General features: G+C 39.6%; 1 protein-coding gene across 1 annotated transcript in view; it reads right to left on the reverse strand.

Annotated features, from left to right (window-relative positions):
• Positions 1-608: 608 nt before the first annotated feature.
• Positions 609-27,315, reverse strand: part of LOC119785474 (slit homolog 1 protein-like) — a 66,829-nt gene continuing 40,122 nt past the window's right edge. Inside the window, exons 5-16 of the mRNA XM_038288172.1 lie at positions 16,084-16,155; positions 15,931-16,002; positions 15,747-15,818; positions 15,513-15,676; positions 10,952-11,099; positions 8,996-9,067; positions 5,383-5,454; positions 2,925-2,996; positions 2,474-2,617; positions 2,235-2,398; positions 904-927; positions 609-785 (exon numbers count right to left, since the gene is read on the reverse strand). Of these exons, the coding sequence (XP_038144100.1) occupies positions 637-785; positions 904-927; positions 2,235-2,398; positions 2,474-2,617; positions 2,925-2,996; positions 5,383-5,454; positions 8,996-9,067; positions 10,952-11,099; positions 15,513-15,676; positions 15,747-15,818; positions 15,931-16,002; positions 16,084-16,155 (1,225 nt within the window). The 3' untranslated portion in view covers positions 609-636. The remainder of the gene's footprint in view (positions 786-903; positions 928-2,234; positions 2,399-2,473; positions 2,618-2,924; positions 2,997-5,382; positions 5,455-8,995; positions 9,068-10,951; positions 11,100-15,512; positions 15,677-15,746; positions 15,819-15,930; positions 16,003-16,083; positions 16,156-27,315) is intronic.

Below are 27,315 nucleotides of genomic sequence, written 5' to 3' on the forward strand. Positions count from 1 at the left end.
ATTAAAAGCTTCTGAACATCAACAACTAGAGGGATCAAAGCAACCAGCTTTAATGTGCTACATTAAAGATACTTATTCTAGCATTTGTAAGCTCATGCATGTAATTTATTTTAAAAAAAAATCTCTTATCAACTATTTTACAAACTGATGATTTTATTAGGGCTGTTCAGTGGTGCAGTGGGTAGCACTGTCGCCTTGCGGCAAGAAGATCCGGGTTGAATTCCCAGCCCGGCTCTTTCTGCATGGGGTTTGCATGTTCTCCCTGAGCATGGGTGGGTTCTCTCCGGGTACTCCTGCTTCCTCCCACAGTCCAAAAACATGACTGTTAGGTTAATTGGTTTGTGTAAATTGTCCTTAGGTGTGTGTGTGTGACTGGTTGTTTGTCTCTGTGTTGCCCTGCAATGGACAGGCGACCTGTCTAGGGTGCACCCAAACTCTCGCCTGTAGAAAGCTGGAGCATCCTTCCCGACCCCGCTTGCGATAAGCATGACAGAAAATGGATGGATAATTTCAATTATTCTGACTAAAATGTCAAATAGTGATGGAAAAGGTCGAGAAATTTGTGAAAGTTACAAGTAAAGCGTGACGTTTCTGCTACAGGTATATTATCTGTGTGTTTTTGCACATGTTTGTGTCTCACAGCTCTTCAGTGTTCGGCGGCAGGTGCTCTGGGAACTTGGTGAGGCGTAGATTGGAGCAGTCGACCACATTGGCCTCACAGCGACATTTAGCAGGACACACAGGCTTACTGTTACACTCGTGGCTCAGGCGTCGGTCTTCAGCACCTCCATACAAACACACACAGAGATTGGATGAAAAGCCAGCCGTAGAAATCTTCTAAAAAAAATGTCTAATTGTTTCTGTGAATGTGAAAATAATGGCTCTAAATCCAGACATATTTACCTGGGATGTGGTACTGTTCCTTGGCTGTAAGGAAAAGCAATCAGAGACGAGTTTGTCAGTGAGAATTACACTCGAATAAAAGGTGGACAGCAATATTTAATAACAAACATCCAGCAGGAGAAAAAACAAGGTTTGATCATCCTTTTTTCAGGCCTTGCAGCTTTTTAAGGTTGTGTGGAAACAGTCTGATATTAACCTCTGATTCTCTGGCTTTATGCAGGCCGATGTCACAAAGTGGGAGATGAAACTTACCCAGATCCTTTACTTACAGCTGTCCAAATCTCAATAAAATCTTTCCCAATTTGCTATCTTTTTTTTTAATTTGCTTATCTTATAGACAAACTTTATAACACTCTTAAATCTAGACTGTTATTAAAAACAGAACAAACAAACAGTCCCATACTGTAGGGTTAAAGATTCAGAAAGTCTCTTGAAATAAATCTGCAGGCATTTCAAAGCAAATATTTGAAATATAAAAAACACTGCAAAAAATTGAAATCTGAATTTGTAATTTTTCTCAAATTAAGTGCATTTGTTCTTGAATTGAGGAGGTAAGTGAGACACTTTGCCAATGGAAGAAGACAATTTACATTTAAAATAAGAAAAAAAAACAATTACATTGTCGTATTTCAAGTGTATATTATCTGATTATCTTGTTTTAGGAGTAAAAATACTAATTCCATTAGCAGATCATCTAATTTACCTGCTCAAATTAAGGGTAAATATACTTAATTTACCTAAGTCATTTTTTACTTGTTTCTAGATGTTTTTTGCAGTGGATCTGCTCTTCTTTGGTTTTAAAAAGGTTAAAATGCTAATCTACATAAAGACAGAGCCTAAAGGAACAGAGAGATTTTAGACCTCTGAGGTCGTTTTTTTCTGAGCTTAAACCAAACCTCCAAACACCATCCCAGAAGTTTGTACGTTTGTAGACGTCTAATCTGTTCAGTTAATTCAGAGGGAAACCTCCCAGCACACTGGACAAATGATCTAGAAGTACGTAAAAAAATTACTAAATTAAGTGTATTTACCCTTAATTTGAGTAGGTAAATGAGATGGTTTGCCAAGGGAATTAGTATTTTTACTCTTAAAATAAGATAACTAGATAATATGCACTTGAAATAAGACAATGCAACTGTGTTTTCTTATTTTAAGTGTAAATTGTCTTGTTCCATTGGCAAAATGTCTCTTTTACCTCCTCAATCCAAGAACGAATGCACTTATTTTAAGAAAAAAAATGACTTATCTAGATTTTGATTTTTCCCAGTGCAGCTGGTGGTTTTAAACTTCCTGCAGAAACCTGCTTCACATGTAGAAAGACGCAGACGTACCGGAGCATCTGAACTTGTTGCTCTTGATCTGAGCAATGCGTTTGTTGGCAAGGCGGCGAGGGCTGGCACAGCGAGCTCCGCTGGTCTCTATCGGGTTCGAACTCAAGAAGTCAGCCAGCCACTTCACATGACAGTCACAAACAAACGGGTTTTGGGCCAGGTGGCTGAGGAGACGCCACAAAGCGGTGAGGAGAGCAACCGGATCAAACACTGCAGAAGGTGCTTCTTGTTTTACTCACAGGGTCTGGATGCTGTGCAGGGAGCTGAAGGTTCCCTTAGCCAGACTCTGGATCTTGTTGTCGTATAAAGATAGAAGGGCCAAGTTTTCCAGGTCTTTGAATGCTGTAGCTCGGACACAGTGGATTTTATTTGCATTCAGCAATCTGCAGAATAAGAAACTGGGATCAGAAATTCTTAGATTCTTTACTTTGATTTCTTTGTTATGCATAAAATAAAGATGATATATGTAAAAACACTTTCAATGGATGCAAAGTGCATAAAACATCAGATTTCATCATAACGGACAGTTTTAACAGCAATATTGGAGCGAATGGAAACAGAATAAACTTCATGACTTGGAATTAACACATTAAGATATTTTAAATATTTTTTTTATTTAGCCTCATGTCAACTTTATATGAGATGGAACGTTGTGATGCTACTTTGATTGATGGGGTATTTTAGACTTACAGCAGCTCAAGAGAAACCAGGCCATCAAAAACTCCACTGGGTAGCTCGGTGATTTTATTACCATACAAAACCCTGCAAAAAAGAAACAGCAGGAGACACTTTATACCGGCTGTTATTGGCTCTTTAATTTCATAAAAGTGCACACAATTTATAACAAAGATACACATTAGCAAACAAGTCAGAAATAAGGCATAGCACATGATTATACAACATTCACGATCAGTGGTGCCATAATTCCAGTTGTCATCTAAAAGTGTATCTTTGAGCTGCAACCGTTCTGCAACACACCAGAGTCAAATACGTCAATTCTGTTCAGTCATGCTGGTTACACAGGATCAGGTATGACTATAAAACAATGATTAATCTCAAGCAGGATGAGGAAAAGTGATATTTTATGCCTATTTCCTCTGTATAAAATGTGAAATTTGGTTTTAAGAGTGAGTCAATAACAAGTTTGCTCTTAGCCGGGAGAATAAGGTTTCTGTCAGCCCTATGCTCCTCAGTCCAGATTTCTCAGAGATGTAGGTATACTTATCATATGGTGGCTGTGGGGTGCAAACGGCCTGCAAATACAAGAAGTACTGCAGAGAAAATTAAATGACTAGCAGAAACAAGACATGCAAAGGACAAATATTGCAAATGATAAATACCGTACTTGCAGAAAATAATAAGCAGCAAAGTGCAAATATGCTGCAAACATAAATCCCGCAGCAAATATGCTACATAAATTATGCTAACACACAAAAATTATACAGAGGGAATGCTGCAAGTAGCAAAAAACACCTGCAAATTATGAAAGGCAGGAAACTAGCTTTATACCACTGGGTGGGAGATGATCATCAATTCATGGGACAAGACCAGTGATAATACTGGGAAGTAAAATCTATGAAACTGTTTGGAATCTAGTTTGTGTTGGTTGTACTTTTGTTTGTTTTCCCTCCACCACCAGGCGGTGCCTTGTTCTGGTCCGCCTCCTCACACACCTGCGGATGGTTACCTCATCACCAGAGGACTCTTAAGCTGCTGACTGCCACTACCTCGACGCCAGAGTGTTTGCCAGTTTCGGGTAGTCTAGCCAAGTTTTTGTCTAGCTGAGCTTTTTAACCTTGCTGTTTTTGTTTTTGCCTCTCGGCAGGAAGTCATCCTGCAAACTGGATGTTTTGGACCTTCTCCCCCCTGGAAGGATTCTCTGAGCATCAAACTTAGCTGAGGATTCAAGTTTGTGGTTTGGATCAACTTCTCCCCCCAAGGATTGTTAGGGACGTCTCTCTGAGCAGGGGATTCATCTCCACAATAACACATTCAAGTACAGCAGGAAAACTAAGTGGCAGTCAGCTTCTCCGTTCACCAAGGACAAACCGCAATCTGGGTAAACCCCGTCCGCCCTCCAACGAGCAAGACATTCACTGGAACAAACCACACCAACTGGATTCAATCAGAGACACCTTTTTCTGGAAACGTGAGTCTGCAACCTTAATTTTCTTTTTCAAATCAAAGACACTAATTTCCCACTGAGCCTGAACTAACCGCAGTATCTTCCCCTTCACTTTCCAGTTCCGGTTCAACAGTGTTCAGAGCAGCACTAGACTCATCTCATTCACTCTCAATAAAACCTGTTAAACTTTTCCCTGGTCTCTCTGTTTGGTCTTCTGCATGTGGGTCAGAGCTCTAGATAAAATCATGGCAGAAACTGATTGTTAGCTATTGGAAAGGGGAAGCAAATATATAGGGACTTCAATCGAGAAGATGAAAGAAAAAAAAAAGTTATTTTTTTCTTGAAGTCTGTTTTTAAAAACTGAATCTCTCAGTTTATCCCTTTTATGCCTCTACTAATGGTTTTGGGTGCTTCAGGTGAGTTGCTCATCGTCTCCCCCTTGTGGTCCGGAGCACATCCGTTATCTGGAGCTAGTTTGAAGCTTTTAAATCTGCAGTTATTTTTTATTATTTCCCAATGAGTGTTTTTTGTATGTTAGCATCATTTATGTTAGCTATGTAAGCTGCGTTTTATACGTTTGTGCGTTAGTCTACTTGTGTTTGGTTGTTTAATTTTTGGATTTGCTTCCTGTTTATGTATTTGCAGTGCATTTGTACCTCTCAGCCACTGTATTAGGATACATAGAACAGTTCTTTTTCCTTTAGTAGGTGAGGAGTCACTCAACTGTATCATAATTCAAATGCTGTGATTAAATCCAAATTTGCTGAGTATTATTGTCAAAGTGTTTACGTTTACTGTATCTCACCAGATTAAAAGGCAATTTCTCACATTATCTCCCTGATAGGATTAACCACATTACACAGATGCCAATGCTTTGAAATTATTATTCATGATCCTATTTGTACTTCCCTAAAGCCTGCCAATATAAGAGGCTATGCACACATTTGAGTTTCACTGTATAGAATAAAGAAGGAGAAAAATTAAAAGCATTAAAATGAGAGAGAGGAAGGAAACAACACTCACAGTGAGTTCAGAGCTCTGAGGCCATTGAACGCATCAGGAGCGATCTCAGATATCTGATTGTTGCTCAGGTCTCTGGGAACAGAAAATAAATATTTATTACAGATGTATGGAAGTGAGAGTTTTTCAGAAAAGGCTTCAGTAATTTAATTGCTTTCATGAACCGATAATGTCCTGCTGGACTTCATCACCAGCTCAAAACCCAAAAACTCTGCTTCCATTAGTTTGAGAAATTTAGATTAAGTTGAACCGTTTAAAAAAAAGCTGCATTCTTTTTGAACAATAAAGCTAAAGATTCTATAAAACTATCAAAATATCAGAGATTTTTTTAATTCAATTCAATTCAATTCAGTTTATTTATATAGCGCCAAATTCACAACACATGTCATCTCAAGGCACTTCACAGTTCAACCAGATCATAAAGTCAAATTGATACAAAGTTCTCCATCTAAGGAAAACCAGTTGATTGCATCGACTCATTGACTCAATACAATCCCTCACACTAAGCATGCTTGTAGCGACAGTGGAGAGGAAAAACTCCCTTTAAACAGGAAGAAACCTCCAGCAGAACCAGGCTCAGTGTGAGCGGCCATCTGCCGAGGCCGACTGGGTTCAAGAAGACGGAAGCAGAGACACAAAAGCAGCTGTAATAGGCGGCCCCGTCCAGGAAACACACAGCCAGGCAGACGAGCTCCGAGCCAGCTCCCATGTCAGAGGACGAAGAAAGCACATCCACCCAGTCACAGCACAGCTGATGTTTCTTTCCAGGATGACGTCACAGCCAAACAGGAACAGACAAGGCAAAGCTACTCTGAGGAAAAGCAGATAGAGCAGAAGGTTAGAGATTGAACTAACAGATTCTGCAGAATAGGAGAATAGAAAGAGAATGAAGCAGAATGATGAAATGGGGGTCCCTATGTCCTCCAGCAGTCTAAGCCTATAGCAGCATAACTATAGAGATAGCTCAGGATAACCTGAGCCACTCTAACTATAAGCTTTATCAAAAAGGAAAGTTTTAAGCCTAGCCTTAAAAGTAGACAGGGTGTCTGCCTCACGGACTAAAACTGGTAGTTGGTTCCACAGGAGAGGAGCCTGATAACTAAAAGATCTGCCTCCCATTCTACTTTTAGAAATTCTAGGAACCACTAGTAAACCTGCAGATTGAGAGCGAAGTGCTCTGTTAGGAACATAAGGAACAATCAGATCTCTGATATAAGATGGAGCTTGGCCATTTAAGGCTTTATATGTGAGAAGGAGGATTTTAAATTCTATTCTTGATTTAACAGGAAGCCAATGAAGAGAAGCCAGGATAGGAGAGATGTGATCTCTCTTTTTAATTTTCATCAGAACTCTGGCTGCAGCATTTTGGATCAGCTGAAGACTCTTAACTACAGTTTGTGGACTTCCTGATAGTAAAGAATTACAATAGTCCAGCCTTGAAGTAACAAATGCATGGACTAGTTTCTCAGCATCACCCCTGGACAGGAGATTTCTAATTTTTGCAATGTTCCTCAGATGAAAGAAGGAAATTCTAGAAACCTCTTTGATATGGGATTTAAATGACAGGTCCTGATCAAAAACAACACCAAGATTTTTTACTTTATTATCTGAAATCAGTTTAATCCCATCCAAATGAAGTGACTGACTAATCAGCTTATTTTTCAAAGACTCTGGTCCAAAGACTATAACTTCTGTTTTGTCTGCATTCAGAAGCAGAAAGTTAAGAGTCATCCAGGTTTTTATGTCTTCAAGACATGCCTGTAATCTATGTAATGGGTTAGCTTCATCTGGATTTATAGACAGATATAGCTGGGTATCATCAGCATAACAGTGAAAATTAATCCCATGCTGTCTAATAATTCTACCAATTGGGAGCATGTATAAAGTAAATAGAATTGGTCCTAGCACTGATCCCTGTGGTACTCCACAGGTAACCTTTGAGCATGTTGAAGATCTATCATTAACATGAACAAACTGAAATCGATCAGATAGATAAGATTTAAACCAGTCTAATGCTGTTCCTTTAATTCCAACAAAATGTTCAAGTCTTTCTAAAAGAATATTATGGTCAACTGTATCAAATGCAGCACTAAGATCCAACAGGACGAGCACAGATACAAGTCCATTATCTGAGGCCATGAGAATATCATTAGTGACTTTCACCAGAGCTGTTTCAGTGCTATGATGAGCTCTAAAGCCAGACTGAAACTCTTCAAAAAGTTCATTATGGTGTAAGTGATCGCAAACTTGCTGGGCAACTACTTTCTCAAGAATTTTGGATAAGAAAGGAAGATTGGATATAGGTCTATAATTAACCAAGTCATCTGGGTCAAGAGACGGTTTCTTAAGCAGAGGTTTAATTACAGCAACCTTAAAAGCTTTAGGTACATATCCCTGAAACAGAGATAAATTAATCACATCTAAAATGGAGGAGGAGATCAAAGGGAATGCCTCCTTAAATAACCTGGTTGGAACTGGATCTAACATACAAGTTGAAGGCTTAGATGAAGACAATAATTTTGCTAATTCAGAGAGTTCAACTGGATCAAAGCAGTCTAAACCCGGTTCAGATTCCATGACTACCTCAGGTACAATCGCGGATAGAGGAGTGCTTATGATCTTATTTTTAATAAGATCAATCTTATTTATAAAGAATCCCATAAAATCATTGCTGCTAAGAGCAGGTGGAATGGACGGTTCAACAGAGCTATGGCTCTGGGTGAGTTTGGCAACTGTATTAAAAAGAAATCTAGGATTATTCTTATTCTCCTCTATTAATGAGGAGAAGTATGCTGCTCTTGCTTTACAAAGGGTCCTCTTATACAGCAGTAAACCATTTTTCCAGACTAGGAAGGACTCCCGCAGGCCTGTGGAGCGATATTTTCTCTCCAGTTTCCTAGCATTTTGCTTTTTTTTATGAAAGTATCACCCTTTGTAGACTTCTGTTTAAGTTTCTTTTTGAGTTTTCAGTTACACTTTGATTTATGTCATTCTGTGTTTTCTGGGTCCATAGGTTTCTTTTCCATTTTGTGTCATTCTTGTTCTTTTCTAATTATATTTAAAGGAATAGTACACCCAAAACATGATTAGCCTTCATTTTCTACTCACCCCCATGCTGAACAACACTCTGGAGTACTTTTTTGATTCCTTTAAGCAGTGTTGTATTTTTTGAGTTACTCTGTCGCCCCCTTGTGGCAGTCTCCTTTCCCCTAGCTCCCTTCTAGTTACTTCTATCCACACCTGCTCCCCATCAGCTTATTAGCTGATTCTTTGTTCTTTCTCCCATATAAACACCTCCTGTGCACTTCCTCATTGCTGGATTTTCTACATTAATAATTCCCGAGTTCCTTGCCTGTTTCTGGATTATAAGCTTCTGTACTATCATCTTCTTTAAATATGAAAGAAATCATCTAATGATTTTCAGGAAATAAAAAGAATCCAAATGTATAAAATTGTGTTTGGGTTACCTATAATAAACTTTAGATTGTTAAAACTGTCAGTTTTGTATCCAATAAAAGTTTTAGCCAGGACTTTTAATGTCAATCTTTAACCATATTTTTTTTTTATCTTTATCATATCCCATGATAGAGACTGACTTAACTGCAGGAGAACTCACATTCGCCGAAGTTTCTTGTAAGAGCTGAAAGCACCAGGAGGAACCGACTTGATGCCGTTCTGCTCCAGACGACTACAGGAAACAAAGAACAGAGTAAAACGGTGATCGGCTGCCTTTTATTTCCATTGGCACAATATTGTGTTTACTGATATCCAAAACTTTCCAGGTTAGAATAAATTGCTTGAGCTATATCTTTTTAGTGTGCTTCTGGTAGGGAGAAAGCCCTTTCTCATTCATTAGAACCTTGTTTTTGGTGGGTTTTGGATGCAGGTTTCAGAAGAATGTTGAAGCTTTTGAATTTTCAAGATCGGTATTTAATAATCTTAAAATCTGAAGTCTACAATTTTTTTTACTTTAGTGTAAACATGTCCTTAATACAGTTAGGCAAAAAAAATAGTGTTTCTTCAGCCCCTGATTGTCCAGGTTCTCCTACTTTGAAAGATGAGAGGTCTGTAATTTTCACCTTAGGTAAACTTCGACTATGCGAGAGGAAAAAACACACAGGGAATTACATTTGGGGATTTTTAAAGATTCTGTACATTACGATGAAAAAATACAAACAAAAGTTAAAATCAGTACTTCGTAGCAGAACCTTTGTTGGAAGTGACAGAGGTCAAACATTTCCTGTCAGTTTTCATTAAGGTTGCTCACATTGTAGCTGGTATTTTGGCCCATTCCTCCATCAGATCTCCTCTACAGCAGGGCTGTTTTGGGGCTGTCGCCAGGAAAACGCTGACTTTCATCTCCCTCTCAAGATTGAGTAGGCCTTTCCAGGACCTTGAGATGCTTTTTAATATAGTTGCTCCTTTGTTGCCCAGCAACGTGTTTTGATAATTGTCCTGCTGGAAGACGCAGCCATGTTCCACCCATAACCAATGGAAGGAGGTTTGGGCTTAAAATCTCACCAAACCCATTTATTCCTTCCTTAACATCGATCTATTGTTAAATCCCCTTTACAGAAAAACAGCCCCATAGCATGATGGGTCCACCCCCATGCTTTGCAGTAGACATGCAGTTCAGCGTTCTTCTTCTTCCAAACATGAAGAGTTGAGTTTGTGCCAAAAAGTTCTATTTTGGTTTTGTCTGACCACATGATGTTCTCCCGATCTTCTTCTGGATCCTCCATATATTTTCTGACAAACGTCAGACAGGCCTGGACATGTATTGCATTCAGCAGAGGGACACGGCTGGTACAGCAGAATCTGCGTCCCTCTGGGTGTAGAGTGTTACTAATGGTGGCCTTTGCCCCTTCGCTCTTTGTAGGTCATTCATCAGATCCTTCTGGGAACTTCTGGGAGTTTGCTCCCCATTATTATGATCATTATGGGACCTCAGATCTACAGAAATGATCTTTGGTGTTGTATGTCTTTCATTTTCTTTCAATTGTTCCCTCAACTGATTTATTCACCAATCTTCTTGCCTGTTGTAGATTTACTCTTCAAGCCTGGTGCAGCAGTTCTTTCATCCTGGCCAAAGTTCAGTTGGAGTGTGACTGTTTGAGGCTGTTCACAGGTACCTTCTATATAGATAATAACTTTAAACAGGTGCCATTAATACAGGAGGACAAAAGAGCTTCTGAAAGAAGTTAAAGGTCTGTGATGACCCGAAATCTGGCTTGTTTTGGTTACTTATTTCCACAATTTAAAAATAAATTATTTAATAATCCTACAATGTCTTTTTTTTTCTTTTCTTTTTTTTCTTGTTTTGTCTCTCAAAGTGAAATTGTAGCTTTGATTAAAATTAAAGACCTCTATTATCTTAGTAGGGGAACTTGAACAATCAGCAGCTGCATCAACACTTTTTGGGCCCAATTTCAATATTATTGCTATAATCTAAATTTCTTTGTTTTCTGCGTAGCTGCTTTATTCTTATATGCATGATGTCAAGCGTCTCTTTTCAAAGATGCATGATTTTCTGACAAAATGACTATTTTACCTGCTAGAGTAGCTTACTTACATCTCTGTCATGGCCTCTGGCAGGTGGGCAGGTATGGCGGTTAGGCCCCTCCCTCGACAGTTGACGATGTTGTTGCTACAGGAACACATGGGAGGGCAGGACCCGGACGCCAAGCTGCACGGCTGAACGAAGGCACTGCCACTGTGGCCTTAAAGGAAGATTAGAAGGAACACTTCTTAAATCAGTCTGTTCAGCAGAAATGTGACTGTTAATAGCGTCTACAAGTTCGATTGCAGTTTGTATGAGATAACGTGTGTAGTGGGGAAAAAAAGTATTAAACTATTCACCCTAGTTAAATAAACAGAGATCGATGGATTTCACTCAGTTGGCACATTTATTTATATCTTTGCAAAGAGAGAACAGTTCATCATACGGCCCTTATGGCACAGTATTATGCCCTGTTCTGCCTGGTCAGCGTTCGTTCCCCCTTACTTATAACAATTGAAAAGTAGTCAGAGTCATAACAAATTACAAACACTTTGGTTAACAGTGACAGGTTATGAATAAACCTTGAGAAAGAATCTGGCTTGTTATGGGAAGAAGCTATGACTGGTCTACAAACACCATCCTGCAGAGAATTGTGTGGCCTGGAAGGTGAAACAGACTGAGTGAAAACTTCTATAGTGAGTAAATAGGATAAATTAATATATAATAGAAGAGAAATCTAAATTTTCTGATAACACATGTCATTTATTATTTCTCTTGTTCTTTTTCTTTAGTTTTTTAATATTTTTCAGAGGTGCCAGCTATTGAAGAAAAAGGAATGAAGAGTAAAACATGGAAAGTAGAATGTAGGTTGATGGTATGTTCCATAAATGTTGGCACATGGGCATAATTCTAATCGTTTTGTCTCTATACACCACAATGGATTCGAAATATAATAAACAAGGCTGTAAAATGGAAGCAAAGCCATTAGGGGGCAGTGGTGTCAAAAGTACACACATTTGTTACTTAAGTAGAAGTATAGATACTGCAGTTTAAAAACACTCTGGCAAAAGTTGAAGTATCATTTTCACCTCTTTACTCAAGTAAAAGTGAAAAAGTATGTGCTCCAAGAACTACTTAAAGTATAAAAGTATAAAGTAACCTTTAAAAAAAAAAACAACAGCCAGATGCCACTATATGAACTGAAAGCTCAATTTTTTGACAATTTCGAAAAATTCTTTGAGATAGGGCCAAGGATGAGGAAGGTCTTGTTGGTCTTCATCTCCCGATACGCTCTCGCCTGTGTCCGATCTTTCAGACATTTCAACGTCTTTTTCTGAATCCGACATCGTAGCATGGCATAGACAATTCACCTTTGCAGTTTGAAGAACACCTGCTTGCTTCTGATGATTTCTTTTAGATAACTAATGAGTGTTTGTGTTCTATGACTCATCCAATTACAGTAGTTTTCACTAAATGTGGATGGAGCCAATGATCTGCATTGGATGGCACACATGACGTGAAATAAATATTTATAAACATTAAACCAGGGGTAACCAATTAAAAATCAGCAGGGTCCGAATAAAGAAAATCATCAACCAGTAAATGTCCGGAGACATTTTTAATGCTCTGTTACTTTAAACAGAATTTAACACTGAAATAAAATGAGGTGTTTATGCATTGATGTTATACATTGAATTTTTTAATTTAAAAAAAATTATAAAAAAAAAGAGTTGACACTTGTATGACTGTATTCCTGTATATCTATCAGTAGTTAAAGTACAAGGGTCAGAAAAATGCAAATTCTGCACTGTAAAACAATGACAGCGTTGTTTGGCTGTGACGCCATCCTGGAGAGAAATATCAGCTGTGCTGCTGCCATCAACACCCTTGTTTATAGATGTTGGAAATCTGCCTGTTTTCCAGTGTGGTCCTGCTTCTCTGACTGTGGCTGGCTGGATGTGCTCTCTTCATCCTCTGACATGGGAGTTTGCTCAGAGCTCGTCTGCCTGGCTGTGTGTTTCCTGGACGGGGCCGCCTTTTGCAGCTGCTTTTTGTGTCTCTGCTTCTGTCTCCTTGAACCCCAGTCGGCCTCAGCAGATGGCCGCTCACACTGAGCCTGGTTCTGCTGGAGGTTTCTTCCTGTTCATAGGGAGTTTTTCCTCTCCACTGTCGCCATATGCGGATCTACTGGGGTGGCATACTGTAGGGTGGCAAATGCCACCCTAAATGACAGCCTTGCCACCCCTGCTGCCACCCCAGTTGGCGGTAGGGGTGGCGAGGCTTATAAATTATAGATAATTTGAGAATTACGACTGCTAATTTCCAATGTCGGACTGCAGTGAATGCAGCACGAGATGACGCGAGAGCGACTGAGACTGATTGTTTTGAAAACTGAATGGGGCAAAGCGAGGGAGCCAGGGGTCATGGGGAGAGGAGACACGGGATGAAACAGGTAAAAACTGATTATTGAGAAATTAAATCATAATGAAAGCACAATGATGCTAGCATAGCTGCAATGCTGATTTTGAGATGATAAAAATCAGGTTTTAGAACGTTATTTCTCTAACTATGATGTTAGTTAGGCCTGACGTCTCAGGCTCATAAAGACATATTTGCGGCCAACTATGACAGAAAAGAGACTATCAAGTTTGGTTAAACTCAAATCAAAACGCACAAAGGCATTGGATCTAAATAAATTTGTGAAGCGTTTTGCTGAGCAACATGGAAATCGCTGCATTCAGCTGTTATAGTCATGTTAACTTTATGTTATGGTCTCTGGTGAGCCTTTACAGAGCTGTTACATTTTGTTTTGGCACCTGAGAAAATCTGATATTTCCTTTAATAAAACCAAAAGTGTTAAAAGTAAATTTAAAAATGTGATACTGGTTTAAATCCTGCTTAATATGAAGCAGTGTTTTTTCTTTTTTGTATATATAGTATGAAACTATCCAGAAATGACCTGTATGAACCTACTCACAAAATGTTTTGTACTTTTCAGACTGGAAGCAAAATTTATTTTTATGTTGCTTCTTTTTAGATTTGTGGAGATTTTGATGTAACACACAGTACCTGCCTTTTTGTTGATTTGTTGATACAGCAGCTCTATCTACAGCATATCTACATGCATGAAATGTCCATTTATGTTGCCTTACCTGCTGTATGTCAAGTTACTGAGGAACAAATGGGGTAAATGTGTGTTCAGAGTAAACATTACATAGATGTCCGGTACCTTGTTTGGGTGCCTTGACCCATTTATTTCTATTGTGTATTTATGCTCACTTTAGTACAGCTCAGTTCATAGATCTCTGATGGGTAACTTTTATTTCTATAGTTTCTTCTTGTGCAAATGCTGTAAAGCTGCCTCTCTGACAGTCAATCTCACACATCTGCAACTCAGCACCTGTGTCTTACCTTAATACCTTTCCTGTGATAATGCCCCACTAGAAGCAGTGTTATCATTCTTCTATCTCCTATTAAGTCATATCACATTACCAATATGAACTGTTTCACATGAAACACTTACTGTACATACTATTCTCACCAAACTGTGATAACTGTGATTAAATTCATTGTAAAAAAAAAAAGCCATATGTTGCCACACCCCTCAAAAATTCCTGTCCCCCTCTCGCCACCCCATAAATATTTTTCTAGATCCGCCCGTGACTGTCGCTACAAGCATGCTTAGTAGGAGTCAATGCAATCAACTGGTTTTGCTTGGATAGAAAACTTTGAATCAATTTGACTGGATGATCTGGTTGAACTGTAAAGTGCCTTGAGATGACATGTGTTTTGAATTTGTGCTAAATAAATAAACTAAATTGAATTTAATCCTTCCAAGGCTAAATTAAAACAGCTTTTTTAAAAGCCAACGTAAAACCTCTTAAAAAGTGGGAGGCACATTTACAAACAGTTGTAATTCCCACACCGTTCACCTAACTTGCAAGATCCGAGTTTTCAGCCTCACAATAAATCCATCTTAAAAAGACTCCGGCTTATACGTCCATCTCATTACAACCAGCGGGTCGGACCAATGACATGCCAGCAGTGTTCTTTGGGGCGGGACATGTAGGAATGATGAAGGTCAGAAGGACCTTGCCGGGGCATAACAAACATGGCTACGCAGGAGGACTCACCTCTCGATACCCCAAAATGCCTCGGTTTAAAAAAAGGAGCAAAGAGACGCACTTTGTGCATTTGTAGATGGGATTATGAGAGGATTTAAAAAAAGTTAGATTTATCATCTTACTCCGCTAGTTTTGAAAACACTCAAGAAGCTGCAGATGATTTGCTGCTACGATTGGCGGAAAGCGTATTATGTAGGGTGGGAACTAGCTGGCACGTCACCCAATCAGCTCCAAGTATTAAACTAAACGTCCCTCCTTTCCACCTACAGACTGAACGGCAGCCTTTCCAGGCTGATATCGTAGTTCTCAACGTAGTTCAATCCATATCAATCTGGCTACTAGGTTAGTGAAAGCTGCATTTTAAAGCTGAAATTCTGCAGTTGAATCACATCTGGTTTATTTTATATAAAATCCATTGTTGTGCTGTAAAGAGCCAAAACTTTTTTTCGGTATTAAGGTTCTCTCGTGTACTTTTCAATTCCTACAGATTGAACCTTTAATCACTGTACCTGGACAGGCGAAATTACTCTTACGCAGCTCTGCGAGGTTCAGGCCCCGCAGTGCTGGAGGAGAACTGCACTGAGTGTAGAGGCCCAGAGCAGACCGCTGACGGAGCCATGGGGAAAGCCAGGCCAGGTGACAGTCACAGCGCAGGGCGTTAGAGTGGAGACGACTGCAGAGAAAAAAGCAGGTTTGAATGGTTCCCTGCAGATAGCATTAGGGAATGAGAGGGGTGCGCTTACAAGGTGCGGAGTTTTGGCATGTGGTTAAAACTGGAGACTGGGATGGTGCTGATGTTGTTGTTGTTCAGGGTGCTGCATGGGATAAAGGAACAGTTGGAGAGTTGTAAAACTAACCAGAGTCAAGGATTTAAAAACTTTGATAAAAACCTCCCAGAAGTACGTCTTCCACCTTTGGTATACTTACAGCACTTCCAAGGATCGCAGAGCTCTGAACGCTCCTTCCTCGATGCAGCTGATGTGGTTTTTATCCAGCTGACTGGTAATACAAACAGCACAGGTCATTCATTTTCTCAGTCCTTTCACGTTGGATTTTGACCGAGCCAACATTTTAACTCACAGATTTTTGAGGTCTGTGGCTCCTCTGAACGCTCGCCTTGGGATGGCCTGGATGGCATTCTCACTCAGATCCCTGGAAAAGAAGACTATCTGCATCATCTGTTTCTAATTTTTAATTCCTTTCTTCTGAAATTCAGAAATGTTCACCTGTGACAATTCCTCTAAATGTTAAAGCTTAAAACCATATAAAATTGCTGTCATATTGTTGAACATCAAATCCAGACACATCTGGCTTAGACCTCTGGAGGAGATAGGGACCCCATTTCATCATCTGCTTCATTCTATCTCTCTTCATCCACTCTGCAGAATCTATTAGTTCAATCTCTAACGTTCTGCTCTCTCTACTTTTTTTATAGTAGCTTCATCTGGTCTGTTCCTGTTTAGCTGTGACTCCATCCTGGAGAGAAATATCAGCTGTGCTGCTGCCATCAATACCTTTGTTTATAGATGTTGGAGATCGGCCTGTTTTCCAGTGTAGTCCTGTTTCTCTGACTGTGACTAACTGGATGTGCTCTCTTCATCCCCTGATATGGTAGCTGGCTCGGAGCTCATCTGCCTGGCTGTGTGTTTCCTGGACGGGGCCGCCTTTTATAGTTACGCCTTTTGTGTCTCTGCTTCTGTCTCCTTCAACCCCAGTCAGCCTTGGCAGATGGCCGCTCACACTGAGCCTGGTTCTGCTGGAGATTTCTTCTAATTAAAAGGGAGTTTTCCTCTCCACTATCTCTACATGCATGCTCAGTGCGAGGGATTGCAGAGTGTTAACAAGTCCTTGCAATCAGCTCGTTTTCCTTAGATAGAAATATGTTGAAGGATATGATTGTGTTACCTGTATAAATTAAATTGAATATTATCTAATTGCAGCTTTTCTATGTGTGAGTTGAAATATCTGCAAATTAGCTTCACACTCTTACATAATTTCTGAGATATTTAGCTTTTCTTTTGACGAGGTATGGCTTTACTAGTAATAAGGAATTTGGCCTACAAATGATAAAACAATAATATCCTCATAACCATAACAAACTACTGGCTGTAGCGGCTGGCTAGCTCAAGTGGTAAGTCACCCGTCCTGCAAACAGAGGGCCTGGGGTTCAAATTCCAGCTATCGGGGGAATGAGCTGGCAGTGTGGGTCCTTAGACAAGACCTAATGCCTGCTTTGAGGAGCGGCAGTCTAGTGGTTAGGGTATGGCGCTTTGAATCCCGAGGTTCTGAATTCGACGGACTGCCACTATGGCTCCCTGAGCAAAGACCCTTAGCCCCACACTGCATGATGCACAATGCTCCAAGGGGATGGGTTAAATGCACAGAGGTCATTTCATTGCTCTGTGACAGTGTAATGACAATAAAATGCTGGAGAAAAAAAACCCTACTTGATTTTTCAAAAAGAGCAAAATATGTAATATTACTGTGATCTGAACTTAATTTAAAGGTTTCCTGCTTGTCCTGCACTTTATATATGCCTGGTCTTCATTGCTCTTCTAAATTTTAATAATTAGGAATCTCATTTAATCATTTAAATGAGTGAGAGCCAGTCTGTCGGGATCCTAGGCAGTTTCCAATGATTGTTGTATTTCTGTTGATTCGTTAGCTTTGGGATTTGAATTATTTTCATGTTTTTTTTTCATATCCAGTCTGTTTTCCTTCCTATTGTTGGTTTTCAATGGTCCCGTCTTTCTGGATGTAATTATTCTGCGTTAATGAGTCTGCTCCTCCAATCATTCTGCTCACTCAGCTGTAGCTCAGCCACTTGTTCCTCGCTCTAGTAATCACCGTCCCAGAGGGTGCTCTGCATTACCTCCCTGGGGAGGAAAATTATGCACCTGGAATGTATGGTTTTCCAACTGCAGATCGGCGAGGGCTTGGATGCGTTCAAAGCAGGGGATCCGCACTCTCACAGATACATACCAATCTGTATATGTAATCTCTCATAGTTTGGGTTTCTTTTTATTTATGCTTTATGATGTGATCAAATCCAATCCTTCAAAAGGAAAACCCCTCAAACTTCCCTTCCTCATATCTTCCTAATGGGTGAGACATTTGGTGATGCCCAGTGAGCTCTCTGTTTGGTCTTGTTTTTTTGTTTTTCCTTTCCTTATTGGTCCCATTGTTCCCTGTAATATTGGTTCTCCTCTTATTATCATCATTCTCAGGGTTTCTGCTTTCTGGTTTGTTAATTGAATTAATTGATGAACATAATAACAGTAATTTAATTTAATTTTTCATAAATATATCTTACAAAGAAATTCGATTTAGTTAACACCTTAAAGCAGTTGTCATATGGATAGTTATTTATTTATTTATTTATTACTAAATCATCTAAAAAACAAATTTAGTAGAAATATAGAATTTATTTAACTGGCTACAACAGATGAGAATTAAGATATAACTATTTCTAAAGTTCACATTGCAACCTGAATGAACAGGGCTTCGTCTGGAGGAAGTTCATTGAGGTCAGAAACATAAAACAGACAGAAAAGGAGGCGATGATAGATATACAGTGTGAAAAGATGGCTGAAACCAGGAGAGATGGAAGTGTAGGAGTTGGTAGACAGTGATACAGGTGGTAGAAATGTACATTTTTCATTCTAATGGTGAACAGTGTCAGAGGGTTCAGCATCAGTTCAAGAAGAAATAGGAAAATAAAATGAAAAGCTCACTGTCACTAAATATTCCAGTCTGGACTGTTTTAGGATTTTCTGCTCTAATTTACTTCTGTCCAATCAGATATACATGAATATTATGTTATAGTAAAACATATGTTAAACTTAGGCCTAAAATTGAACTTTTTAGATAGATTTAAATGTGTTGTTTAACTTAAACAAGAGTTTTGTTTCTGATTAGAAATGCATTTGATACAGTTGATCACAATATTCTTTTAGAAAGGCTTTGGCTTTCTTTAGGAATTAAGGAAACAGCACATATACAGCTTTAAATGGCCAAGCTCCATCTGATATCAGAGATCTGATTGTTCCTTATGTTCCTCAGACAGAATGTCTCTCTCATTCTGCAGGTTTACTAGTGGTTCCGAGAATTTAGAAGTAGAATAGGAGGCAGATCATTCAGTTATCAGCCTCCTCTCTTGTGGAACCATCTACCAGTTTTAGTCCGTGAGGCAGACACTCTGTCTACTTTTAGGAGCAGGCTTAAAACGTCTTTGATAAAGATTACAGTATAGTTAAGAGTGGCTCAGGGTATCCTTTTTTTTTGTTGAGTTTTTGCGTCACTAGTGGCTAATTTTTTTGACAGTAGGCTGACAGGAAAGGGGGTATGAGAGAGGGAGAGATATGCGGCAAAGGACCACAGGTTGGATTCGAACCTGGGTCGGCTGCGTCAAGGACTAAGGCCTCCGTACATCGGTTGTTGGGCTAAGCGCTGCACCACGTGCACCCCCTGTGCCAACTCTATTGTTATGCATCTATAGACTTAGACCGCTGGAGGACATAGGGACCACTTTATGACTTGATCGTTCTGCTTTGTTGTTTCTCTATTTTCCCATTCTACAGTATTTGTTAGTTTGATCTCTAACTTTATGTTCTCTCTGCTTTTTTCTCATCATTGTAGCTTCATCTGATCCATTCATTTTGGGATGTGACTCCATCCTGGAGAGGATCGACAGTGGCGTTGGATGTAGGAGTTTGCCCTGAAATCGAAGGGTTGAAGGCTTCAAGCCCCGACTCCCGACTTTCAGTGTTGTTGTGTCTTTGGGCAAGACACTTCACCTGCATTGTCTACTGATGGTGGTCAGAGGGCCCGGTGGCGCCAGTGTACGGCAGCCCCGCTTCTGTCAGTGAACCCCAGGGCAGCTGTGGCTACAATGTAGCTTGCCACCATCAGTGTGTGAGTGAATGGGTGAATTAATGTAGTGTAAAGCGCTTTGGTCAAGTCTCCTAACTTGAATAAAGGCGCTATATAAGTACATGCCATTTACCATTTTACCAGGAATATCAGCTGTGCTGCTGCCATTCACACATTTGATTTAGCTTTCGGCAATATTTGCCTCTTTAGATCAGATGTGACTGGCATGATGTTGTGACGTATGTTCTTTGCGCGCACCTAAATTAGCTTATCAACCCAAGTCTGATGTTCCCACTGTATGCCTACCTGAGCTGAGCTGTTTGAAGATCGATATTACCGTGGGTCGCTTGCAAAGTCATTTGACCCGGGTTAACGCAAGTCAGTGAGCTGTTCCCTCTGCCACTAAAAGCCGAATGTTCCCAGGTTTAAACAAGTTTCTTGGCCAGTGGGAAAGGGGTGTAAGATAAAAAACACTTCGAACCAATCTTACTGTATGACCTCATTTGTAGAAATGAGATGCTCCACTCCTGTCTCATGATCCAGTCAGGAGACCATCCTGCCTTGTCATTCTGATGGAGCATTCTGTCCTCATGAACTGATCAATTGTTCTGTCAGAACAATACTCTGTTTGTAACCATGTGTCATGTTCTGTTAATAAAATGCTCTGCGGAGGAGGTCCAGTGGGAGACAGTGTGTTTGAGTCTGGGGTTCAACTGTCTCTCCTTTCTGCAGAAATTGTATCCATTATTGTGTATTTCACTTCTTCTTTTGCAAACCTACATTTATGAACCCAACAACCTCATTGCTCTAAAAAGAGCCTTGAAATGACATGAGTTGTGAATCGCAGAAATGGCAAAAGTACTCACTTTCCATACTTGAGTAAAAGTACAGATACTTGTGTTAAAAAATACTCTGGTAAAAGTGGAAGTACTGATTAAACTTCTTTACTCAAGTAAAAGTAACAAAGTACAGACTTGTAAATTTACTTAAAGTATTAAAGTAACAGTAGAAACCACTTTTTTCATGCCGTTGCCTACATTTTAATTGGATGTCTGCCAATAGGACTAGATCTCCGTTGTGTTCATTTTCAATCATCTCGTCGTCCATGCTACTATGCTAACGCCACCGCCACCAAGCTGCAATGATTTGCCGCCAATGAATACCGCCGAATCTGTCGATTCATCTTGTAGTGGTGCGTCAAATGCAACGTAGATTCCCATCCAATTAGATTGAATTTGGTATTGATGACGTGAAAAATAATAACGGTAACTCCATTGAAATGATTCAAAACTAAAGTAACGAGCCAATTTTTTAAAATGTAAGGAATAGAAAGTACAGATATTTGTGTAAAGATGTAAGGAGTAGAAGTAAAAAGTCGCCATAAAAATAAGTAGTAAAGTAAAGTAAAAATATCAGAAAAATCTACTTGAGTACAGTAACGAAGTATTTGTACTTTGTTACTTCCCATCTCTGGTGAATCGCTACTATATATGTAAACCAAATTGAAATAATCTATCAAAAGACAAGATCATTTAAGAAATTAAGTATTTATGAACTTCCCCCTACTTACTTTTCAACAAAAGAATTGCAGTATATTCATTGGCTGCTGAAGCGCTTTTTAAAAGGTGTTAGCTGCCAGCAGAAAGCCTGACCTTTCACAAATACCTGGAATGTATTATAGTCAGGTAATTTACATGGTACATCAAATCCTACTTTACAATCTAAATCTGCCAGGAGAATTAATAACTTTGTGCTTTTCTGCTAATGTGGTAAACAGCGTTTTCTTTATAGAGCAAAGTATTTAATTATCATATATTTAATCAAGAGCATTAGATCTCAAACTATTGCTCAACCTATATGATACTTGGCTATATTGTTAGGCAGCGTTCCCTAATCTATCTCTCTCTCTCACACGGAGTAATAAAGATGCTTTTCTGTCTGGTTGTCAGGATTTCTGTTGCCAGGACACAGCAAGTCTGAAGGGGATAGTTACTGGATGGCAGCTCAGAGAGGACACAGCTGGACGTGTTTGAGTGTGTCTGGACAGTAGGTGATCTCACAATATTTGCTCTCTTTTCTCCTGTTGCCTCTATTCATTTTCTAATCTATTCTGTCAGTGTACATCCCTGCTCTTCTTGCACATTTGGCCTCTCCTGTTGTTTCAATAACCTCCTCCTCACGGCGGAGGGTGAGAAAGGCAAACTTTCCCACTTCTTTAATCTGTTCATCACCTTCAGGCACCGCTCACCTCCAGCATCAGGTCAGGAAATCTGAACAAGCTGAAGGACTTTCTCATCCTTTCCTCTTTTCTTAAAAAAAACGATCAAAAGAGGACTGAGTTTATCATTTGAACTAATCACTTAAGTGTTACAGCCACAGGAACAATAGAAACATGGCAGGATATAATACAACACCCATCATATATATACCAAAATAACAGAATATCCTCGATCAGTTATAGTTTTTTATATATAAAAGGTCACAAAGTCGCCGCACTAAGAAAATAATTAAGTTGGATGGTAAATACAATCCATGCAGTTAATATTAAACTTACCTTTACATATTATGTTGCTTAATAAGGATGTTACGATGGGTAAATGTCCTTAAAAGAGATTTCATCCCAGAGCTGCATGTCTTGAGCCCTTAACATTATCAATGACCCCTCACAACCCCACCATGGACAGTTCTCCCTGCTGCGCTCTGGGAAGAACATTCGCAGCATTCGATGCAGAACCAGCAGATTCTGCAACAGCTTCTTCCCCACTGCCATCAGACAGCGGAACTGTTGAAAAAACTCTAAATCATGTCACAAACTCTACATCACACTGAAAACACAAAACTAAAACACTGCATATTTGTACCATATGTCTTTTTTTTCTCCCACACCGTTTACATTTGATCACTGCAGCACTTTATGGACTGGAAATGTCTTGAAAGCTGTAGAAAACGAAATTTGTTTTGTATACACTCTGTATACAAAATGACAATAAAAGTTGTCTAAGTCTAAGGGTAAAGCAGGTTTGCCATGCTGTTTTGTCAAAGGTGGCAAATAAAATGTAACTCAAGACTTTCGCCATCGCAACGTGTGCATGAACCACTCAGAACGAGAGAACTATGCAAAAAGAAAAAAGTGTGATGTTCAAAATCAGTTCCTTTAAATCTAACTATATATATTTTGTCCCAGTAGCTGCCTTCAAGCGGCTAGAGAGACAGAAGGGAAGTGGCTACCTTGTCTGCTCTGTAGAAGAGATTGACCAGCATCTCAACACCACTTTCAGTGACACTTCAAGAGATCAAGAGCTGGGCCCTTGCAAGGCACTGGTAACACCTGCAAAACCAGTGTATCAGTTTAACAGTGTTGAGCAGAGGTAAGGAAGGTTGTTAAAGCTGCAAATTCTGGTTCAGTCCCCGGCCCTAGCGGCATACCCTACAAGGTCTACAAGCAGTGCCCAACTATCCCCAGATGCCCGTGGAAGATCTTAAAGGAATAATACACCAAAAACATGATTAGCCTTCATTTTCTACTCACCCTCATGCTGAACAACACTCTGGAGTACTTTTTTGATATCTCAAATGCATCTGGAGATCTGGAAGGCTTCTTGCTGTCTGCTGACATTCAAATAATGGAGGTCCATAGCGCCCGAGGCAGAAAGGTCCATAAAAGTCCACAAAAAACGTGTCAATATTCCTCCATACTGCTCGTCCAATGTATTCCAAGTGTCCTGAGTGGGTAGCGTCCATAATTTACTCGAAACAAAGTAATTTAGAATGTTTTTAGAGCATAAACAGTAGTGTATAGGATTTCCTAAAAGCGCGTTAACGAGTCTACGGAAACCGCGGCAGACCAAACCAGACGAAAGTGCGCATTCAGCTCGGCAAAGAACTCATGCTCTTCCTCAACAATGAAGTCCTCAGACATTTTTCTTTCGTTGTTTCTTTCTTTGCACAGGTAAGCAGCACATTTCTTCTTCTACGCTTGCAATATCGGCAGAGCAGACGCTGAATGCGCACTTTCATCTGGTTTGGTCTGCCGCGGTTTCCGTAGCGTCGTGAACGCGTAGGCGCGCACTTTTAGGAAATCCTATACACTACTGTTTATGCTCTAAAAACATTCTAAATTACTTAGTTTCGAGTAAATTATGGACGCTACCCACTCAGGACACTTGGAATACATTGGACGAGCAGTATGGAGGAATATTGACACGTTTTTTGTGGACTTTTATGGACCTTTCTGCCTCGGGCACCATAGACCTCCATTATTTGAATGTCAGCAGACAGCAAGAAGCCTCCCAGATCTCCAGATGCATTTGAGATATCAAAAAAGTACTCCAGAGTGTTGTTCAGCATGGGGGTGAGTAGAAAATGAAGGCTAATCATGTTTTGGGTGTACTATTCCTTTAAAGGTGTTCTGGCGGAGGGGGAAAGTCGTCGCCCAGTGGAGGCAAGCCGAAGGCATCTGGATCACGAAGGAAGTGAAATCTAGTAACATTGAGCAGATTCGGACAATCTCACTGTTCAGCGTTAAGAACAAGATTTTCTTTAAGATGGTTTTCCAATGTCTAACAAAGTTTCTCTTGAAGACTAACAAGACACCCCATTCCTGAGAAGATCCTAAACCTTATCATAGACTATTACAACAACTTCAGCATAAGAGTCTCCTCAGGCCAAGTAACATCTGCCGGGCACCGCCTGGAGAAGGGCATAATTACTGGCTGTACTATCTCGGTGTCAATCTTCCTGACCATGATTGTTACATCTGCTGAGGTCGAATGCAGAGGGCCCAAATCAAGATCTGGGACCTGGCAGTCACCTATAAGAACCTTTATAGATGATTAACTGTGATGACCACATCTGTCCCAGGGTGCAGGTGGGTCCTTCAGGGGCTCAAACAGCTCATCTCATGGGCAAGGATGAGCTTCAAGTCAGCTTAGTCTAGGTCTTTGGTTCTGAAGAAAGGTAGAGTGGCCGACCACTTTTTTTCACAGGGAGGAACAAGATTCCAACAGTGACCAAAAAGCCTGTCAAGAGCCTGGGTAAGATCCTTTCCAGCTCCCTGAAGGATGCAATGGCATTGCAGCAAACCAAGAGTGACTTGTCATTGCGGCTCACAGCCATCAACAAATCCGGTCTCCCAGGAAAGTGCAAGAACTGGATGTACCACCACGGAGTCCTGCCTAGAATACTCTGGCCCATTAGTCTACGAGGTACCGGTGTCAAGAAGCACTAGAGAAAACCTAATGCACTAGAGAAATACACACAGTGTATACAAAACGGAATTTCATTTTGTACAGCTTTAAGAACATTTCCATTTCTTTAAGTGCAGCAGTGATCAAATATAAACAGTGTGGGAGATAAAACATGGTGCAAAAAACGCATTGATATGGAAGTTCAGAGCATTAACATATGTGGTGCAAATATGCAGAATTTTGGTTTGGTGTTGTCAGTGTGATGAAGAGTCTGTGACATGATTTAGAGTTATCTTTTTTTTTTACTCCTCATTAGAGCACTGTTTTTCATTGATGTAGCTGTATGTTTAGATTAACTACTACTTCATTATGGAGAACCCATTATAGGGTTTTATGTTTTTCTTGAACTTAGTAAAGGTCTGATATTATCAACTATATTGTCTATATCTACTATATTTTTATATCGCTAGATTAGTCTCTTTTCCTCTGCCACTCAAAACCCTGGTGCTTCCTCCATTGAACATGGCGGACAGGAAAACAGGGCACCAGACAAAATAAAAGTATGATTTAATTTCAGAAGGCAATTAATCTCCCAATTAACTTGACTATTGAAAAACTAAAGGAGTAAGCACAAAAACAAACGGGGCTAGAGGACAATCAGAAGGGATATTTATGTGCGTTGAAAATGAGTTTTACCAAAATAACTCCCTTCTTTTCTTTTTAAGCTGCAGCTGCACCGTGTTCAGTGTGAGCCCAACTTCCAAAGTCATAGACTGGCTTTTTTCTGAAAACCTAATTTCGTAGATTGTAACCCTTTAATAAATGAACAAATATTCATGATTTAACAGCACTTTGTTGACAGCGCTGCAGGAGAGAGATCACGAGCTGGATGTATGTCGGCTTTTGGAGATCCTGCCTTCGCCAACTCCTCTGTCTACAGCTTCTGCTTTTCAGTCAAGGTAATAATTTTATGTAGATTTAGACTAAGTATAACAACTAACATTTGGAAAACTAAAAATCTTTTTGTAATGTGGATGTCTGAGCTTTACCTAGTTACTATAATAATGGAAAAATAAATGTGTTATTCTGTTTTTAGTGGTTCATATAAAATGAATGATGATCAGAGATGGCAAAAGTACTCACTTTCCGTACTTGAGTAAAAGTACAGATACTTGTGTTAAAAAATACTCTGGTAAAAGTGGAAGTACTGATTAAACTTCTTTACTCAAGTAAAAGTAACAAAGTACAGGCTTGTAAATTTACTTAAAGTATAAAAGTAAAAGTAGAAACCACTTTTTTCATGCCGTTGCCTACATTTTAAATGGATGTCTGCCAATAGGACTAGATCTCCGTTGTGTTCATTTTCAATCATCTCGTCGTCCATGCTACTATGCTAACGCCACCGCCACCAAGCTGCAATGATTTGCCGCAAATGAATACCGCCGAATCTGTCGATTCATCTTGTAGTGGTGCGTCAAATGCAACGTAGATTCCCATCCAATTAGATTGAATTTGGTATTGATGACGTGAAAAATAATAACGGTAACTCCATTGAAATGATTCAAAACTAAAGTAACGAGCCAATTTTTTTAAAATGTAAGGAGTAGAAAGTACAGATATTTGTGTAAAAATGTAAGGAGTAGAAGTAAAAAGTCGCCGTAAAAATAAGTAGTAAAGTGAAGTAAAAAATATCAGAAAAATCTACTTGAGTACAGTAATGAATTATTTGTACTTTGTTACTTCCCATCTCTGATGATGATCAAAGAGTTGCCCCTTTACTTCCTGGTATAACCCCTGCTCACATAATCAGTATCATAACCCCACTGTTATAAATATACTCAAAGGGCTTTATTCACTAATAGACTGAGAAAAAGTAAGATATAAAACACAAAAACAACAACATAATACAGCAGCAGGAGGCTATACGTTTTCAGAAAAGCCTTGTGTCTAATAAAGGCAGACTTGTGGTGTATATCTATACCTTTAACCTGTACAATTGTGTTAATAAAATAGGTAACTGTTAACTCAAGTCCTGCCCGTTTCACAATGTTACCATAGAGGTAGCCAGTACCAGCACCGTGTCCACTGTGCATAGATGGTTGTATAGGGCTAGTCTGTGATTGATTGGGACTACTACATCAATGGTGGTAATTTATGAAGAAAACAAGAGAGGCCAGGGGAGCGCTTAATAGATTCTAAGAGATACCTGGTTCAACACGACGGATGTGTAATTAAATAATATTTGGTGCCACCA

The sequence above is a fragment of the Cyprinodon tularosa genome, unplaced genomic scaffold (genome assembly GCF_016077235.1).
Source record: "Cyprinodon tularosa strain WSP-4 unplaced genomic scaffold, ASM1607723v1 ctg25, whole genome shotgun sequence".
Lineage (NCBI taxonomy): Eukaryota > Metazoa > Chordata > Actinopteri > Cyprinodontiformes > Cyprinodontidae > Cyprinodon > Cyprinodon tularosa.